We start from the raw sequence: 16,591 nt of genomic DNA on the forward strand, positions 1-16,591 counted from the left end.
GTAATCAATATACAGACCCGTGAAGATCTAGGGTAGAATAGGTCTTCAGCAGCACATGCTTGCCGTAAAAGGTGACTATGCTAAGCGTAAAAGGCGACTCACGGGAGTGGGTGGTCAGTCTCGCTGACTTTGTTGATGCATGTCATCGTATCTCATCGATCAATCACTGGATTGTCTGGTTCAGACTTGATTATTTACAGACCGCCGTCATATAGCTGCAATATTGCTGAGAGCGGCGTTAAATAACAAACGAACTAAACAAAGGAATTGTTATCAATAATATAATATCGTTGCTATAATGATTGCTTAAAGCAGTAATTATCAGTCGGGTGAAATAATCAGAGTTTTAATGAAAGGTCATAAGGTAACTGCTATTTCAATAGCCAAAAACAAGGAAGTTTAAGTGAGTCAGCCTGGTTAAAAAACACTGGTCTGAATGGTGTACGTAATTGTAAACCTTTATAGAATACCTTTAAACGTCACCTACTGCAATTTAAACTCAAATCAGCAGAAAGACTAAGTTTACGCATACAAAGATGGTAAATTGTTATAATTACTTTATAATTATGGAACATGCTACAGTCCCTTAACTAACTAAATAGGATTCCTTTTAGCATTGTTCATGGATTAATAACACGTGATTTCTGTTCCACAAGACCTGGCTGTAAAACCTGCGAGCTTTAAACATTTTGGCGTGAAATTGTGGTCATGCGGAAATTGGAAAATAAAATATGTCACTTTTTTTAAAATGGAGCGGATATTGTTTGAAAAATAAATAATTATGGATAAAAGATAAACCCATGCTCAATCTTTCAAAGACACAGATCTAACTAGGTAGGCCAATTAATTATTATATTAAATCTAATATGTGACGTATTCAGGTCACGTGTTACTTTTGGTCTTCCAGTCTTTAAATACGACTCGATGACTATCTTGAAGGTAATAAGTACTATATACGTGCCATGCATGAGAACTACAACTTCCTTCCTTAGGCATGGCAGCATACTAATATATTGCCCCATTCCGTCTGTCGACCGTAGACTGTGTCAGCTGGAAGTTCAAGACACCGCAGTTTCGTAATGCGACCGGTCCTCATCAATAGTACTTGAATATATCGCCAAGTAGGCTGGTGTGTACAAGTATATATATACCGACCCCACACCGTGGATTTGTTAACCTGGCACAAACATGCTGGGCGGACGTACGTCACGCTATTTATCGTTGACTGTTATTGATACCGGATTTTGATCTGGACTAGGTCAAAGTACGTTATCTACGTTAATCATGATCATAGATGCAACATACGCTGTAACCAGACAAGGTGATAACGTTGAGTGAAGAAGAGTCTGGGGTTTGATTCAAACAATGTATTTTTTTTCCATTTGTGGCAGAAAACATATAGATCTACTTTCTCTGTCCGTAACTATAAACAAGGACCGTATGGTGTGTTGCCCGGTATTACAGCTACAGTATTAAAAACAAGCATTGAATGAAATGCAAACACGAATTGATCATGAAATTGTGAACGTCAATCGCCTCAATACATATTGACATTAGATTTTGTTTCTTTGTTGTTTAACACCGAACTCAGAAATAGCCAAGCTATATGATGGCGGTCTGTAAATAATTGAGTCTGGACCAGACAATCCAGTGACTGATATCATGAGCATCGATCCAAACAATTGACATTCGATGACATGCATCAACCAAGTCAGCGAGCCTGACCACCCGATCCCGTTAGTCGCCTCTTACGACAAGCATAGGCGACTATTACGGCAAGCATGGGTTGCTGAAGACCTATTCTTTCCCGGATCTTCACGGCTCAAATAATAATGAGACAAATGAGTTTATTCGTTTAATCTTTCAGTTATATATTTTATTAGTTTGGCCATCATTTTATCATGAACACCACGATGGTATATTCACAGAACCTGTCAGTTATAATGTCTTACCTCCATACACCCTTCGGCTTCAGTAATTAGAACACGCCATGTTGTGCATGTTGTTGTTTGTTGTTTAACGCCGCACTCAGCAATATTCCAGCGGTGATGCATTTGAGACTATGAACACTTGCATACACAGGTAAATAACAACTGAATGAGGTGTGTTATATTTTCCTTTCTTCCTGTACAGGAATAGCTTTTTGTTAGGTGGCAAACTACAAAAATATTATTTGCTTTTGACGGAGTTCGAGCCCACGGCCCACGAATTGCACTGGACTCTTGATCTCATGCCCTGAGCTTCAACACTTAATTGGGATAGAAGCTCTGCCAAGCTGGTTCAGTTATGTGAATGAAAACTCAAAGTGCACGATTGCAATGGACTTGGCATAGAAAACAAACAGCGCAAAGGTGACGGTAGTGGTGTTGTTTGTGGTGAAAGGGGGGTAATCGTGTTTGTACAAGAGTTAACACCCTTGCCTAAACTCCGTACACTGTCTCGCTTAAAACTTCACACACGGTGTGTTTCCCTGATCAAAGGGAGATAATAGCGCACAGCAAATCAACAGTTACGTCCCTTGCGTCCAAGGGAGGTAAGACTGTTTTGAAAATGAAAACAGGATTTATAGTTACTTCCCTTTGACCATCAACGGCACGGCTCAAACCCAAAATGCCATATCGCTGTAGTATGGAGGTAATGCAATAAGCCGGTTGGACCCGCATGCAACTGAAATAGTCGGTGTGCTACCCATGAAACGACATCTATTTCCACTCTGCAGATATTCTGCTAATTACAAAACACTGTATGAGTGTATCAAACCGTTTACTGAGTTGTCTCCCTTTGACCTTCAACCGAAAACAAGCTCCTTCCAGCGGGTGGAACCTTCGTTACTCTTACGATATCATCACTGCCTCTAAGCTGGTTCAGTTACGTGTATTAAAACGTTCACGATTGCATATCCTTCCTCCTTTATGCGATTCTGGTTTCTTCTAAACATGGACTTGACATAGAAAACAAACAGCGCAGAGAACCATGCATGTGGTAGGCGACAGTGGTTTTGTTTGTGGTCAAAGGCAGGTAATCGTGTTTGTACATGAGTTTACTCCCTTGCCTAAACTCCGTACACTGTTTCGCTTAAAACTTCACACTCGGTGTGTTCCCCTGATCAAAGGGAGATAATAGCGCACAGCAAATCAACAGTTACGTCCCTTGCCTCCAAGGGAGGTAAGACTGTTTTGAAAATGAAAACAGGATTCATAGTTACTTCCCTTTGACCATCAACGGCACGGCTCAAACCCAAAGAGTCATATCGCTGTAGTATGGAGGTAATGGAATAAGCCTGTTGGACCCGCATGAAACTGAAATAGTCGGTGTGCTACCCATGAAACGACATCCATTTCCACTCTGCAGATATTCTGCTAATTACAAAACACTGTATGAGTGTATCAAACCGTTTACTAGGTTGTCTCCCTTTGACCTTTACCCGAAAACAAGCTCCTTCCAGCGGGTGGAACCTTCGTTACTCTTACGATATCATCGCTGCCTCTACGCTGGTTCAGTTACGTGTATTAAAACGTTCACGATTGCATATCCCTCCTCCTTTATGCGATCTTGGTTTCTTCTAAACATGGACTTGACATAGAAAACAAACAGCGCAGAGAACCATGCATGTGGTAGGCGACAGGGGTTTTGTTTGTGGTCAAAGGGAAGTAATCGTGTTTGTACAAGAGTTAACTCCCTTGCCTAAACTCCGTACAGTGTCTCGCTTAAAACTTCACACACGGTGTGTTCCCTGATCAAAGGGAGATAATACCGCACAGCAAATCGAGAGTTACGTCCCTTGCCTCCAAGGGAGGTAAGACTGTTTGGAAAATGAAAACAGCATTCATAGTTACTTCCCTTTGACCATCAACGGCACGGTTCAAACCCAAAGAGTCATATCGCTGTAGTATGGAGGTAATGGAATAAGCCAGTTGGACCCGCATGAAACTGAAATAGTCGGTGTGCTACCCATGAAATGACATCCATTTCCCCTCTGCAGATATTTTGCTAATTACAAAACAATGTATGTGTGAATGAAACCGTTTACTGAGTTGTCTCCCTTTGACCTTTACCCGAAAACAAGCTCCTTCCAGCGGGTGGAACCTACGTTACTCTTACGATATCATCACTGCCTCTACGCTGGTTCAGTTACGTGTATTAAAACGTTCACGATTGCATATCCTTCCTCCTTTATGCGATCCTGGTTTCTTCTAAACATGGACTTGACATAGAAAACAAACATCGCAGAGAACCATGCATGTGGTAGGCGACAGGGGTTTTGTTTGTGGTCAAAGGGAAGTAATCGTGTTTGTACAAGAGTTTACTCCCTTGCTTAAACTCCGTACACTGTCTCGCTTAAAACTTCACACACGGTGTGTTCCCCTCAAGCTCCTTCCCAGCGCGTGACACCTTCGTTACACTCTCGGTAACATCGCTGCCACCAGTGTGGGCGCGGCCATTTCAAGAATCTTGAAATTTGCCCTCCAACCCCATATGTAGTAACGTTTATACTTTTTTTTATGTCTCTGGGAATGCCATCATATTTCAATTTGAAAAGGTTTACGACTGACCATGTTTTCCAGATGAATTCACTTTGTTGTTTTGATAATCAGATTGGTTCGAGATTGCAGACTAACGGAAAATCAACCAACTTCTCCCTTACATTCTTACTATATCAATAACACGATAGTTTTAATGAAACAGAAATTCAAATTGACAAACGAAGAAAGTAATTTAGCAGCGATAAGTGTATTCGGCGTCACGACAGTCGTCACTTGTTTGTAAACATAACGGTCATTCGGTTGCGAGTTCAACTCCAAGCATGGTTGTGGCCACCTATTCACAGTGGGGAGTTTTGACTGGTGGCAGCGATAGTATAGAGAGCTCCGGGAACGTACTATCGCTGTGAGGAGCTTGTGTTCCCCTGATCGAAGGGAGATAATAGCGCACAACAAATCAAGAGTTACATCCCTTGCCTCCAAGGGAGGTAAGACTGTTTGGAAATGAAAACAGGATTCATAGTTACTTCCCTTTGACCATCAACGGCACGGCTCAAACCCAAAAAGTCATATCGCTGTAGTATGGAGGTAATGGAAAAAAGCCTGTTGGACCCGCATGAAACTGAAATAGTCGGTGTGCTACCCATGAAACGACATCCATTTCCACTCTGCAGATATTTTGCTAATTACAAAAAACTGTATGTGTGTATGAAACCGTTTACTGAGTTGTCTCCCTTTGACCTTTAACCGAAAACAAGCTCCTTCCAGCGGGTGGAACCTTCGTTACCCTTACGATATCATCGCTGCCTCTAAGCTGGTTCAGTTACGTGAAACACAACGTGCACGTTTGAATATTCATCCTTCTTTATGCGATTCTTTTTTCTTCTTCTAAAACTTGATTTGGCATAGAAAAAAAACAACATCGCAAAGGGCTCCCTTTTACTTCGAACCGAACAAGCGCCTTCCCAGCGCGCGACACCCTTTGGGGCTGACAACGTTCGTCTATAGTTCGTTCCGTCTACAGTGTCATCAAAACAAAGTTATGCATCAGTGATTAAAGGGGTCAGCTTTGACCCCTTCAGAAACTCAGTAGACCAGCCTGTGTAGGATAAGATAAAGAAGAATAAGAGACAGTTGAATATATTTATAACAAATAATAACCAAATATAACATAATCAATATTCCTAATTTCTAACATTTCAGCAAACTATTTCGGAGGAATAATTGTTCTGTACTGCTTCAGCAGACGAAAAAGCACTATGATACCCTTTTTTCTTCTGAAACCTAACACTTAGTGTTGTGTGCCGTTCAACCATGTTGTATATATAACACTTACAGTTACTAAAACACATCTGATAAATAATTGACTCATCAGTGTTTTTCAGAAATCTGTTTACTCAAAGGGGAGAATTTGGTTAATCCTTGAACTATGAACTCCCATAAATGTAAATAAATAATCCTCTTGCTGTTATTAGTAAGCCACGTGTTCGACATGATCGGTGTTTTAACACTAAAATAATTGAAAGACGTATGAGAGACTACACCAGATATACATGAACACATAAATAGTGTAACAAAAGGGTTAACTTTCGCAATTCAAAACGGATTTGCCTTTCTGAACAACGTCTATGTTCTCTCTGTAACTCACAAGCAACAGCAGATGATTCCCATTATATATTTCGAAGTCAAGCTTGTGATAACAAAAGATTTTCACGTATTCCTAGACGATATTTTACTTGGTCAAATGTGTTTTCATTAAAAAGCCTTTTTCTAACAACCAAACTAAATGAGCTTAAACGTCTATCAAAATATGTATAATTTGTATACACCACTTTGAATGCTAAATCTAAATGCACACAGCCTTCTTGGTGTACATATTATATTCATCTCTGTACTTTCTGTATGCTCTTGTACCACCGTCGGTGGTCTATGGAATCTGTATTTAGAAAAAGTGAGTGAGTGAGTGAGTATGGTTTTACGCCGCTTATAGCAATATTCCAGCAATATCACGGCGGGGGACACCAGAAATGTGCTTCACTGAGCAAGATGACGACCTCGCATCAAACAAACTACAATGGACTTTTTATCAAGTTATAATTATCAAAACGAAAATGAACGTAGAATCCCCGAATGCATAATTGCCGAGATCCACAAAGCCATTCTTGTGCTACGACTGACGTAAGTCTATGTTAAAGTACGGGAGCTACGCTCGCTTTGTGGAACGGGGCCCTGGCCTCGATTTTAAATGGGACTGGAAGCTCTGCAATAGGCTATTGTGCTATTATCAAAACAGGGATGTGTTCAACCCAATTTCGGTAGGAATGCTTTGAGGGACTCGAGGTTTCCTTTCATATAAGTGGACAGTGACCAGGGAGACTTTTCAGTCTTCTTCTCCGAGGTTGCATCTGTTTCCGGGTCACAAGGCTTAGCATCCGGGCTTTTCCTTGACGTCTCGATTTCACGAGACAACCAGTTCATGGCTTCATTCAGACCCTCTCCCGTGACGGCGCAGCTTCCCATAATGGTGGCTCCTGAAACACGTGTAATTGCTCGGTTGACTCACTCGAAGGATAAACTACAGGCAATTGGAATGAGGGATACCTTAAAAGAAATGGGATTTGGGATTGCTAATGATCTGACAATGTTTCAGAGAAAAGAACTCAACAGGATGAGAACTGAGAACCCCAACAAGCGGTATTACTATAAGGGGGAGGGTAGTGGGGAGTGAGAGACAACATGTAGAGCCACCAGCAGAGGAAAGGAGACAGCAGAACGTTTACACCCCCTCTAGTAAACGTAATGGACACCCAGGAAAGAGTACACAGCAGTCCAGACAGAGCAACAGACCATCCCCTAAATCTGGGAGGAGATAGGGGTGCGGCCAGGGCCTGGACGATTTTACGACACATCAACATCAATTGTCCAAAACAACATATGATAATGAGATAGGAAATAACATTAGTTTTTTCATTTTGGAACATTTCAGAATTAACTTCAAACATTGAGGATACGGATACAATGAATCAGTATTTTGGGCTGAATCATTTAAGAAAATAGATGAGGCACAAGCTGGTTTTAGAGAGGGGTACTCCACTATAGAGACCACGTTTTTGTGTTACATTCCTTAATTCAAACGTTATTTATCAAGTAATGGGGGGGGGGGGGGGGGGGGGGGAGAACTTTATGTGCTTTTTGTAGATTTTTCTAAAGCATTTGGCTCAGTTCACCGTGATAAACTTTGGGCCTTGCTAAAGTTACGAAGAGTAAGCAGCAAGATGTTGAAACTATTATCAAGTATCAATAACAAGTAAAGGCTTGTGTAAGAAGTAATGGTAAGTACTCAGAAGATTTTGAATGCAATGTAGGCGTTCGACAAGGATGTATATTAAGTCCTTTTCTCTTTACTTTCTTTATTAACGAGCTGTCAGAGGAAATACTAAACAATTGTAAAGGTGGTATACAGCTACACCCAGATATTGTTAAAATATTTTTTCGTCTGTTTGCCGATGATGTAACTTACTGATTTCGAGTACTGTACCCGGACTTCAAAGTCAGATAAATGTGCTGGAGCATTTTTGTGAACAATTTGGTTTAAGTGTTTACACAAAAAAGACCAAAGTTATTGTATTTAAAAACGGGAGAAATGGTTGTACTAAGAGAGTTATCTGGACGTAGTTACAACCTATAAATATTTGGGAGTACATTTTTCTATTAAATTATCTTGGAATTTTCATTCAATACAGGCTGCAACACAAGCAAAGACAATTCTCTATGGGAAACTTAAACGTCTCAGATCTATTGAGAGTGTAAATTTTAATCTATTTCTTACATTTTTGACACAAAAATAAAGCCAATTCTACTATATGGGGCTGAGGTTTTTTGACTGAGCGTCCAAGTAAGTTACAACTAACTATGAGTTTTCAGGATCTGCTTGAACTTCATTGCCTTGGCAACCTCTGGAACTGTCATGGCGCCTGGCAGGTCCTGCTTGTTGGCCAGTACGAGGAAGACGGCGTTCTTGAATTCCTTCTCCTCAAGCAAACGTTCCAGCTCGTCCCTGGCATGTTCCACGCGCTCCCGGTCGTTGCTGTCAACCACGAAGAGTACGGCGCCGGTGCCGGTGTAGTAGTAGTGATACAGAGGGCGCTGGAAAACATAGCAAATAGATTGAATATCGTTATATGCTCATATATACTTACATATAAAGTAGTCTATTGACATTGATTAATAATGGATAATTCATTTATCTTGTATTAATCGGATATATCGGCGCCATTTTGTTTTGTTCATTTGGCCGTTAGCATATCAAGTTAGCACGTGCGTTCGTGTGTGTGCCGCGTGTGTGACTGTTAGCTTAACGCGTGTGTGCGCGTGCGTGTGCATGTTTGACTCTTGGCTTGAGGTGTGTATGTGTGTGCGTGTGTGTCTGTTAAGCTTAACGCGTGTGTGTGTGTGTGTGTATGTGCGTGTGTGTCTCTTAGTTTGACGTGTGTGTGCGTGCGTATGTGAGTGCGTGTGTGACCGACCAATTGATATTATGGAGGGGGCCTGGGATTTTATCGAAAAAAATAAATTGTCACAAAATGCTTGAAAAAAGATTATGCTTCAGATTATTGAAAAAGAAGAAATTGTCGGCCAAAAATAAACAAGACGATTTATAACAAAAGTATTTAGAATTCCCCCGAATATCAAACGGTTGGTCCCTATCTGGCCATGATTACGAGAGGACAGTTTACTGCAGCACCTAGTAGCTATGGCTGATGTTGGGTGTGTGGAACTTACAATGGCCGACCTTCCGCCAACATCCCAGGCTATGATGTGTATGTTCCTGTAGGACACTGTCTCCTGAACAAGACCTGCAATGAAACCGTATCCAGGTGAGAATTCAGGTTGATCGCCTTCACATTTCTTCTGTACACAATCTGGGGGACTATGCTTGTTGTAAGAGGAGACTAACGGGATCGGGTGGTCAGGCTCGCTGACTTGGTTGATGCATGACATCGATCCCAATTGCGTGGATCGATGCTCATGATGTCAATCGCTGTATTGTCTGGTCCAGGCTCGATTATTTACAGACCGCTGGGATATGGCTGAGTGTTGTGTTTAACAACAAACAAACGAAACACATTCTGGGGATTCATCTCCAGAACTCGCTGTAATAGTTTTAGCTTATGTGTTTATCAAAATCTGCGGAAGAGGATATGTTTTGTGGATTGTCCTTATATGGCATATATACCCAGCTTGCTGAAAGGATTAACCTCATCCGTCATGACAATAACTCTTCCGACCTTGGTTCGTAGTTCGAATCCCATCACAGAAGTGGGATACGTTGCGACCAATACACTTACACCACCCTCAGGCACGACACCCACCTATCGTTGGATTAGTTTCAACGACCTCCCCTAGTTTCAGCCTGTACAGTATTGTGGATTTCCCTGCAGCGTCCAGTCCTGTAAAGTAACACGACAGAAGCAAAATACTAGTTAACCACGGTATATGCATGTATGAATGTATTCAACACGTACTGTTGGTTGGCATATACTTACGTAGGAGGGAGGATTCCCATTCAAAGAGAAAAAAAATCCAAAGTTTAAAAAGGTTTTAGATCACTAGTATGAGGATTGTTAAAAAACAAAATTGGACAGTCACACTCATTTTTGAAATAGTGAATACGAAATATATGACGACTGCTTACTTTTGAGAAGAGTATTATTTTATAGTTTGATATATCATGTGATTTTGTTTGTTTGCTTGCTTGTTGTTTAACGCTGCAATATTCCAGCTATATGGCGACCGTCTGTAAATAATCGAGTCTGGACCAAACAATCCAGTGACTGATATCATGAGCATCGATACACGCAACTGGGATACGATGACATGCATCAACCAAGTCAGCGAGCCTGACCACCCGATCCCGTCAGACAAGCATAGTCGCCTCTTATGGCTAGCATGGGTTGCCGAAGACCAATTCTACCCCGGATCTTCTTAAATACACATAATATTAAATATGACCAAGAGCAACTATGATTAAAGGCATATCATACGAAAATCCGATAATAAGTCACTTTAAAATTCAAAAGAAAAAGAAGAACAAAATACAAAACCTTCAAGAGATAACTAACTGTACACCTACCATGCATAATCAGCTTGACTTCGATCTTCTTGAACCATCTCTGTGTAGAGCTACTCAAGTGCTGCCCCATGTTGACAGTTGGGAGTGTCACGGACACGGAAACACAGCTACCTTGTCAGTTGTCACTGAGCGAATGACACAATCATCGCCAACAACGACTGTTACATATACCGCCCCCATCTCGTGAGTTTGTTTACCTGTCAAATCCACGGTGGCCGGAAGTACGTGTACAATATGCACAGTTTTATCATGGAAGCGAACGTATAATATCCGTGGAAGTGCGCTAGGATATATGCTTTGACATATTTTGTTTCCGAAACTGAAAGTTCTTTACAGATTCTGGGTACAATGTGAGAAGCCCATTTCTGGTGTCCCCCGTCGGAATGTTGCTGGAATATTGCTAAATGCGGCGTAAGAACATACTCACTCACTCTTTACAGATTCTGTGGGCTTCAAGTTTGTTTGTTTGTTTGTTTGACCACCCGACCCCGTTTGTCACCTCTTATGACAAGCAGTCATGTTTAACAACAGAGGATTGTTCGCTTGGCATGGTGGGTGCCCTGAGCGAGCGTGTTGTAAAAAGGAAATTCAGGCAATGAATATTTATTCCCAAGAGGTGAATATGTGATACAAATAACTCTTTGAATGTGTTGTTTACACCTGAGAATACAAATCGATTCCTATGCCGATATATTGGTTCATCAACCGGTTCATATAACAAGTACAAGATGTACACCATAATCCGTATTCAACCATGAAGGAGGGAGTACTCTGTCAATATGTCCTGACATAGTCGCCAACAAATCAAAGAATATCTTCTTATTGCCGATGCAAGATTAAACCTTTCCTCGCTCACTATCAAATCGAAGACAAAACAGTTTTCTCATTATTATCCAGTATTAACTCCTCTCGGCGAGTCTAGAAGGGCACCCTATTAAACTTGTCACTCTAACGTTGGAGGGCTTCAGCGAGGCATCAACATAATTCTGTTACACATAAAGCCCTTACACACAATTACAACCACAGATACAGGATTTGGGAAAAAGAGGGGTGCGTTTTATAATTTGGCAATTTTCATGAGTAAGTTATAGTGTTGTAATTAGTGTACTTCTAGTATGCCCTGTCACCTTCAAAGCTTCCAAATGTATGGATGTTGTGTAGGTTTTATGTTTCTAAAACGGCCGGGGTGGGGTATGTATTCTACTCAACGTTTGAAAGGGATAAACATGCCGTTCTGATTAAAAATACATTTGACATATGTGAATCAGTTTTGTTTATCATGGAAAGAAAAATATCCCTGTTAAAAGTTGAATAGTATATATAGAACATGCCGTATTGACAATTCTGATAACTGTGCAGTCTCACTCCATCCCCTGGCTTTTGCCGCTCCCTACCTACTACATCAGGCTGCAGCAGTGGTATGGTGTAATCCTAGACCCCCCCTCATATAGTTCATATAACCAGAGAGCATAAAATAGGCTGTGCAGTACAAGCGCATAGCTAAGATGACTGTCCCTCAATCTTATGGTCTCTGATATAACATAACATGTGTGTTTTATTTTCTTAAATTAAACCAATACCTGTGATCACAGTATGGGACTGTGCCCGTTATCGTACATGTAGGTGTTCAACCTAGTTTCGGTAGAAACGCTTTCAGGGTCTTCAGTGTTCCTTTCATGTAAGTGGACAGAGACCAGGGAGCCTTTTCGGTCTTCTTCTCCAAGGTTGCATCTGATTCCGGGTCACTAGGGTTAGCATCCGGGTTTTGCCGTGACCTCCCCTCGGCAAATTCCTGTGACATCCAGTGCAGGGCGTCATTAAGTCCCTCACCTGAGATAGCACTGCATCCTATGATGGTCGCTCCTAGAATAAGCCAATAGTGAGCATTTTAATGTGTTTCATTTATCATAACTAAACAATAGTGTCACGGCACTGTAGTTCCCCTACAACAGCTTAAATGTCAACAAAAGTTATGTCATCCAATATTTATAGGGGGCGGTCGGGTAGCCTAGTTGTTAGGCTCGTCACACTGAACGCCCGGGTTCGATTCCTCACATGGATACAATGTGTGAGGCCCATTTCTGGTGTCCACCGGCGTATTGCTGGAATATTGCTAAAAGCAGCATTAAACCATACTCACTCACCCACTCAATATTTATAGTGTCACAGGCAAATTTATGCCACGTCTTTCAAACAATAGATTGACTAAGATGATGTCTTTATGTGATTGAGAAACACATGTGTTCGCCATCCTCGGGACTTATACCATTTTTTCACTCAGTACAGATAGTCAGTAACTTTTTGCTCGATGTAGAGGGGCGGTGGGGAAGTCAACTGGTTAAATCGTTTGAGCGTCACTCCGAAAATTCGGCTCGATTCCCCACATGGGTACAATGTGTGAAGCCAATTTCTTGTCCCCCGCGATGATATTGCTGTAATATTAACCATACTCATTCATTCATTCCTTGGTAGAATAGTTCAATATGTCAAAGGAGTGAGAGGGAGTACACATACAAAGTTCCCACTAAGAACATACAAGCATGGGTCCGAACCTGCACAAGGATGTTCAAAGTGTCTAGTCTGGTGATCATTTCAAAGTATAAGTTTACAAAACTATAACAATCTTACACTAATATTATTCTTTCAACTTACTATGAGTTTTCAGTATCCTCTGGAAGTCCACTGCCTTGGCAACCTCCGGAACTGTCATGGTGCCTGGCAGGTCCTGCTTGTTGGCCAGTACGAGGAAGACGGTGTCCTTGAGGTCCTTTTCCTCAAGCAAACGTTCCAGCTCATCCCTGGCTTGCTCCATACGTTCCAGGTCATTGCTGTCAACCACGAACAGGACGGCGTCGGTGCCGGGGTAGTAGTGGCGATACAGAGGGCGCTGAAAAAATAAGACAGTTAGCATCATATGCCTGGTCAAAATGTTTATAACGGTTGAATGGCGGGACCATGGATTACGCCCAACGACATAAGCTCACTTGGACTTCCGGTTAATCTGAGCTAAAAATGCAAATGAAAGCATGAGTTTTAAGTGATCTGCACATTATTTTATCACAATCGACAAACAAAAATACAGGAATGAGCATCCCAACTCACGATAGCGCCTCTGCCACCCACATCCCAGGACGTGATGTTGATATTCTTGTATGTAACCGTCTCCACATTAAAACCTGAAATTTCGAAACAAAGCGTGAATTAAGAACCATTTTAAATTTCAATCGAAAATTTTCCCTACCATGAAACCCATGAATATGCGGGTTTGAATTTGTCTTTATGACTGTAAACAGAAGTATTGAATGGATATTATCAGCTTCTTGATAAATATATATTATATTTACATAAGGCTATCCTATCACTTGACCCGTGAAGATCCGGGGTAGACATGTAGAACAATCTCATTAAAATCAGATCTTAGTTCTCGCAACCGCTGAACAAAGATCTGAGGACATCCCATTACGGGTCACGTCAGACCGACCTTGCGCGAACCGACAAATGGAATGACCAATCAGAAGGCAGCTTTCTCGTGCTTTACGGCACTAATTTCAAATTGGCGAATTCGCTTCGAAACATATTTTGACAAATTCCGATTAAAAATTTTAAACCTGAACAAAAACATCCTGGAATGGCTAATAGATGGTCTTGATTGTAAGGAATTAGTCGTTCAACCTGTAACTATCGTTCGGTATACCCCATGTTAAAGTTTTCGAGGTTGTATGATTAGAAATCACACTCCGACTGTCACTTTCATAATCTGGCAAGCGACGGACTGATTGGTCGGATGAAAGGTCGGTCTGACATGACCCCTAATGGGATGTCTTCAGATCTTTGTTTAGCGGTAGCGAGAACTAAGGTCTGATTTTAATGAGATTGACATGTAGAATAGGTCTTCGGCAACCCATGCTTGCCGTAAAAGGTGTAGGAGGCGACTAACGGGATCGGGTGGTCAGACTCGCTGACTCAATGAGCTGTGCAGTGCAGTGATTCAGGACGGGAAGCTGACAGTTACGAGTTACTTGTTCTGTATTAATAATCCCACTAATCAGAATTTGAAATGCTTCGATCATTATATAATGTCGGCCCTCAAGGGATATTCTAAACATTTATAAATTCAGAAAGTTATCTCCAATCACGCTCACCAATTGTTGGAATGGTTGAAACAACCTCTCCGAGTTTCAGCATGTACATTATCGTGGTCTTCCCTGCAGCATCGAGTCCTAGAAGTAAATAAGGTTGATCATGCATCACCCCGCATAAAAAGAACATTCTTACATCACTCAGTCCTGTAGAATTGTGTTTTAACATGAGTTGTAGATTGTTGTTTGGCTCGTTCAATGAGGACAAAATCCTGACTATACAAAGAAGAAAGACTAATGTTGGTTTTAGGTCGACCAATTAACACAGATGAGACAGAGTTTATTTACGTGTTATCTGGTTCTCAACTCAAGAAAATACACTTTCTTGTTGCAGTCGCTATATTGCCGATGTGACTTTAATTTTTAACTCACCCACTCGCTATCCAACTATGCGTGTGACATTGTCAGTTTCTCTAATCTGTTGAGATCAAATACCCTCAATGGCACGACCTATTCGCTACCATGGCGTTCCCCGGCAAGGGACGCCACTATATCAACTTCTTATCAGACATTTCCCAACGAATTTCTCTCGCACACGAGTCTACGTTGGTTGGACTGCTATATTTAGCATCGCATAATTCAACGGGGGCTCAAAACAAAGCTATATGGTGCAGTGGAGTGAGTGAGTATGGTTTTACGCCGCTTTTTGCAATATTCCAGAAATATCACGGCGGGGGACACCAGAAATAGGCTTAACACATTGTACCCATGTCGGGAATCGAACCCGGGTCTTCGGCGTAACGAGCGAACGTTTTAACCATTAGGCTACCCGACCGCTCCTTCTATATGGTACAGAATGGAGATACTATTATTATACAATGTATAAGTCACTGTGTCAAGGCAAACATTTTTTCTCCGAAATGAGAGTCTATTTGTTACAGTTAAACTGGAACATTTTATTTCTTAAATCCTATCCCAATTCGTAAAGTCTTGTTTTAGAAACAAGTATGTATGCCTGATAGTAACATATAAGCAGTACATAGCTTCGACTTCGGAGCTAGTGCTTCATGTTCGGATCTTGAGCTACCAATATTTTCGATATTTTCCAAACCAAACTATATGGCAATGACTTTATAGGAACAAAAACGAAATGAAATTATACCTACCGTGCATAAGCAGTCTAACATCCTTCTTCTTAAACCATCCAAGTTTGCAGAAATACTGCCCCATGTTGAGTTGGGACAAAACACACAGCAAATACCTTTTCAGTTGCTAACACGGTCGGCTCTTCCATAAACCTCCCTATCTCGTTGTTTTGAAAAAGTATGACTTGAGTGAGACTATGCACAGACTTACACCTCTTTGTACAACGTTGACTTATCGCCTGTCGACGTGAGTAAAGTATGTAACAATCTTATCATCGCCTTCGCTGTTACACACACTTCGTCATGTTGTAGTCGCTATTTTGCCACCGTGGATATGACAGGTAAACAAAACCACGAGGTCGTGGTTTTATTTACCTGTCAAATCCACGGTGGCCGGAAGTTCGTGGCACTGTAAAATCCGGCAAATTCCAATGTTAGAAGCGCGCGTAAAATATTCACATTGGCAACACACACACACACACACACACACACACACACACACACACACATCACATCACAGCGGGGGTCACCCCAATATGCCTTCATCCACATTGCACCCACCCATATTGAGAAATCAAACCCGGGTTTCCAACTCTTAAACCAGGCTACCCAACCAGGCGAGGTAATCAATATACCCGGCACTTTCCCGGTCTTCATATCACCTGACAAAATTAATGTTCTCTGTGTGTGACATTTAAATTATAGTGACTTATTATATTTAGGGTAATATCAATTAATTGCTGTTTTGCCGTC

General features: G+C 41.4%; 2 protein-coding genes across 3 annotated transcripts; both read right to left on the reverse strand.

The window, feature by feature from the left end:
- Positions 1–6,552: 6,552 nt before the first annotated feature.
- Positions 6,553–10,726, reverse strand: LOC139452273 (uncharacterized). The gene is made up of 5 exons (XM_071233676.1): positions 10,615–10,726; positions 9,854–9,931; positions 9,264–9,337; positions 8,393–8,627; positions 6,553–7,012 (listed from the first exon to the last, which is right to left on the reverse strand). The coding sequence occupies exons 1-5, from the start codon at positions 10,682–10,684 to the stop codon at positions 6,783–6,785; spliced, it is 687 nt and encodes a 228-aa protein (XP_071089777.1). The 5' UTR covers positions 10,685–10,726; the 3' UTR covers positions 6,553–6,782.
- A 493-nt stretch (positions 10,727–11,219) lies between these two features.
- On the reverse strand, positions 11,220–16,232 carry LOC139452256 (uncharacterized). 2 transcript variants are annotated; one of them, XM_071233654.1, is made up of 5 exons: positions 16,050–16,232; positions 14,757–14,834; positions 13,717–13,790; positions 13,267–13,501; positions 11,220–12,477 (listed from the first exon to the last, which is right to left on the reverse strand). In XM_071233654.1, the coding sequence occupies exons 2-5, from the start codon at positions 14,803–14,805 to the stop codon at positions 12,242–12,244; spliced, it is 594 nt and encodes a 197-aa protein (XP_071089755.1). In that variant the 5' UTR covers positions 14,806–14,834; positions 16,050–16,232; the 3' UTR covers positions 11,220–12,241. The 2 variants fall into 2 exon arrangements, with proteins under 2 accessions (XP_071089755.1, XP_071089754.1); XM_071233653.1 differs by having other exon boundaries at positions 15,860–16,232.
- Between the last annotated feature and the right edge of the window lie 359 nt (positions 16,233–16,591).

The sequence above is a fragment of the Haliotis cracherodii genome, unplaced genomic scaffold (genome assembly GCF_022045235.1).
Source record: "Haliotis cracherodii isolate W230 unplaced genomic scaffold, xgHalCrac1.p SCAF_9, whole genome shotgun sequence".
Lineage (NCBI taxonomy): Eukaryota > Metazoa > Mollusca > Gastropoda > Lepetellida > Haliotidae > Haliotis > Haliotis cracherodii.

Excerpts from the sequence above, each read along its gene's own strand:
- LOC139452273 (XM_071233676.1), bottom strand. The coding sequence starts at position 10,684 with ATGGGGCAGCACTTGAGTAGCTCTACACAGAGATGGTTCAAGAAGATC. Across the intron at positions 9,338-9,853 it reads TGAAACTAATCCAACGATAG|GTCTTGTTCAGGAGACAGTG; the intron begins GTGGGTGTCGTG and ends GTTTCATTGCAG. Across the intron at positions 8,628-9,263 it reads TTGGCGGAAGGTCGGCCATT|CGCCCTCTGTATCACTACTA; the intron begins GTAAGTTCCACA and ends TATGTTTTCCAG.
- LOC139452256 (XM_071233653.1), bottom strand. The coding sequence starts at position 15,923 with ATGGGGCAGTATTTCTGCAAACTTGGATGGTTTAAGAAGAAGGATGTT. Across the intron at positions 14,835-15,859 it reads TGTTAGACTGCTTATGCACG|GACTCGATGCTGCAGGGAAG; the intron begins GTAGGTATAATT and ends ATTTACTTCTAG. Across the intron at positions 13,502-13,716 it reads TGGGTGGCAGAGGCGCTATC|CGCCCTCTGTATCGCCACTA; the intron begins GTGAGTTGGGAT and ends TTATTTTTTCAG.